The sequence below is a fragment of the Zingiber officinale genome, chromosome 2B (assembly GCF_018446385.1).
Source record: "Zingiber officinale cultivar Zhangliang chromosome 2B, Zo_v1.1, whole genome shotgun sequence".
In the NCBI taxonomy this organism is placed as follows: Eukaryota; Viridiplantae; Streptophyta; class Magnoliopsida; order Zingiberales; family Zingiberaceae; genus Zingiber; species Zingiber officinale.
In genome coordinates this window covers 119,063,435-119,065,072 of record NC_055989.1, presented here as the reverse complement: position 1 = coordinate 119,065,072, position 1,638 = coordinate 119,063,435, and the positions used below count along the sequence as shown (strand labels likewise).

At 57.1% G+C, this 1,638-nt stretch overlaps 1 protein-coding gene across 1 annotated transcript; it reads left to right on the top strand.

The window, feature by feature from the left end:
• LOC122046932 (probable pyridoxal 5'-phosphate synthase subunit PDX1.1) lies at positions 1–1,314 on the top strand. The gene has a single exon (XM_042607890.1). The coding sequence runs from the start codon at positions 84–86 to the stop codon at positions 1,014–1,016; it is 933 nt and encodes a 310-aa protein (XP_042463824.1). The 5' UTR covers positions 1–83; the 3' UTR covers positions 1,017–1,314.
• The last annotated feature ends 324 nt before the right edge of the window (positions 1,315–1,638 follow it).

The window sequence follows — 1,638 nt, the reverse complement described above, 5'->3', positions numbered from 1 at the left end:
TCGCCCTCCCCAATTTCCCTACTCCTCTCTCTTTTGGGATCGTTCCTCTTCCTAAAGCTAAAGGGAAGAGCATTTCGTCGAACATGTCGGATGGCGGCGTGGTCATGGTCTACGGCAACGGCGCCGCCCTGGAGCCGAAGAAGTCCTCCACCTTCTCCGTCAAGGTGGGGCTCGCCCAGATGCTGCGCGGCGGGGTGATCATGGACGTCGTCACCCCCGAGCAGGCCCGCGTCGCCGAGGAGGCAGGTGCCTGCGCCGTCATGGCGCTGGAGCGCGTGCCGGCCGACATCCGCTCCCAGGGCGGCGTCGCCCGTATGTCCGACCCAGGCCTCATCAAGGAGATCAAGCGCGCCGTCACCATCCCCGTCATGGCCAAGGCCCGCATCGGGCACTTCGTCGAGGCGCAGATTTTGGAAGCCATCGGCGTCGACTACGTGGACGAGAGCGAGGTGCTGACCCCCGCCGACGACCAGAACCACATCAACAAGCACAACTTCTGCGTGCCCTTCGTGTGCGGCTGCCGCGACCTCGGCGAGGCCCTCCGCCGCATCCGCGAGGGCGCGGCCATGATCCGCACCAAGGGAGAGGCCGGCACCGGGAACATCATCGAGGCCGTTCGCCACGTCCGTTCCGTGATGGGCGAAATTCGCGCGCTGCGCAACATGGACGACGATGAGGTCTTCACCTTCGCCAAGCGCATCGCTGCCCCTTATGACCTCGTCATGCAGACCAAGCAGCTCGGAAGGCTCCCCGTCGTCCACTTCGCCGCCGGCGGAGTGGCCACCCCGGCCGACGCCGCCCTCATGATGCAGCTCGGCTGTGATGGCGTCTTCGTCGGCTCTGGCATCTTCAAGAGCGGCGATCCCGCGCAAAGGGCGAGGGCCATCGTGCAGGCGGTCACCCATTACAGCGACCCGGAGATCCTCGCCGAAGTGAGCTCTGGCCTCGGGGAGGCCATGGTGGGGATTAATCTCAGCGACGCCAAGGTCGAGCGGTTTGCAAGCCGCTCGGAGTAGAAGCCAAAATCGCTCAGGTGAATCGCGCGTTTCTCTGCTGAAACCAATATAATAATTTCCTCAAATTAAATTGCATGCTTTCTCGCACAAACACCTGCGGAATTTCTTCTGCATTTAACCCCCTTGCATTCTAGCGGATCTATCTGCTACCTGTCTCTCTGGGCTCTAGTTATGCCCCAATGTTTACCTCTGTTCTTCTATGATCAAGATGTTTGCTTGGTGGAACAGCTGTTTCCTTGGACCGTATTTTTCACATCATTGAATGCTTGCGTGCAGACCTTGAGTGTGTTTTGTTTCAGTGTGACAGTGTCTGACCTCTGTTCTCGAAGCCCAACTTCATGTTCTCACTGTTGGTCGTTTTGAGTCCTTTGACATTAAGGAGAAAGGCTAGAAGCATCTTCTTATTCAAAACCTCAAGAAAGAGAAGAAAGGAAGAGTTGCGTAGGTAGGCAGAGCATCTGTCTCTCGCCCGATCCTAGATCATCTGCTCTGCTGCCGACAAACTCCTACTGATCTCTCCGGTCCCGTATCCATATCCATATCCTATCTTCTTTACTCATTCAAGTCAATGATATGCTAGGGATAAACTCCAAGATTAGATTCTGATATTGGGGGAGATTTA

Coding starts and splice junctions, on each gene's coding strand:
- LOC122046932 (XM_042607890.1), top strand. CDS start 84: ATGTCGGATGGCGGCGTGGTCATGGTCTACGGCAACGGCGCCGCCCTG.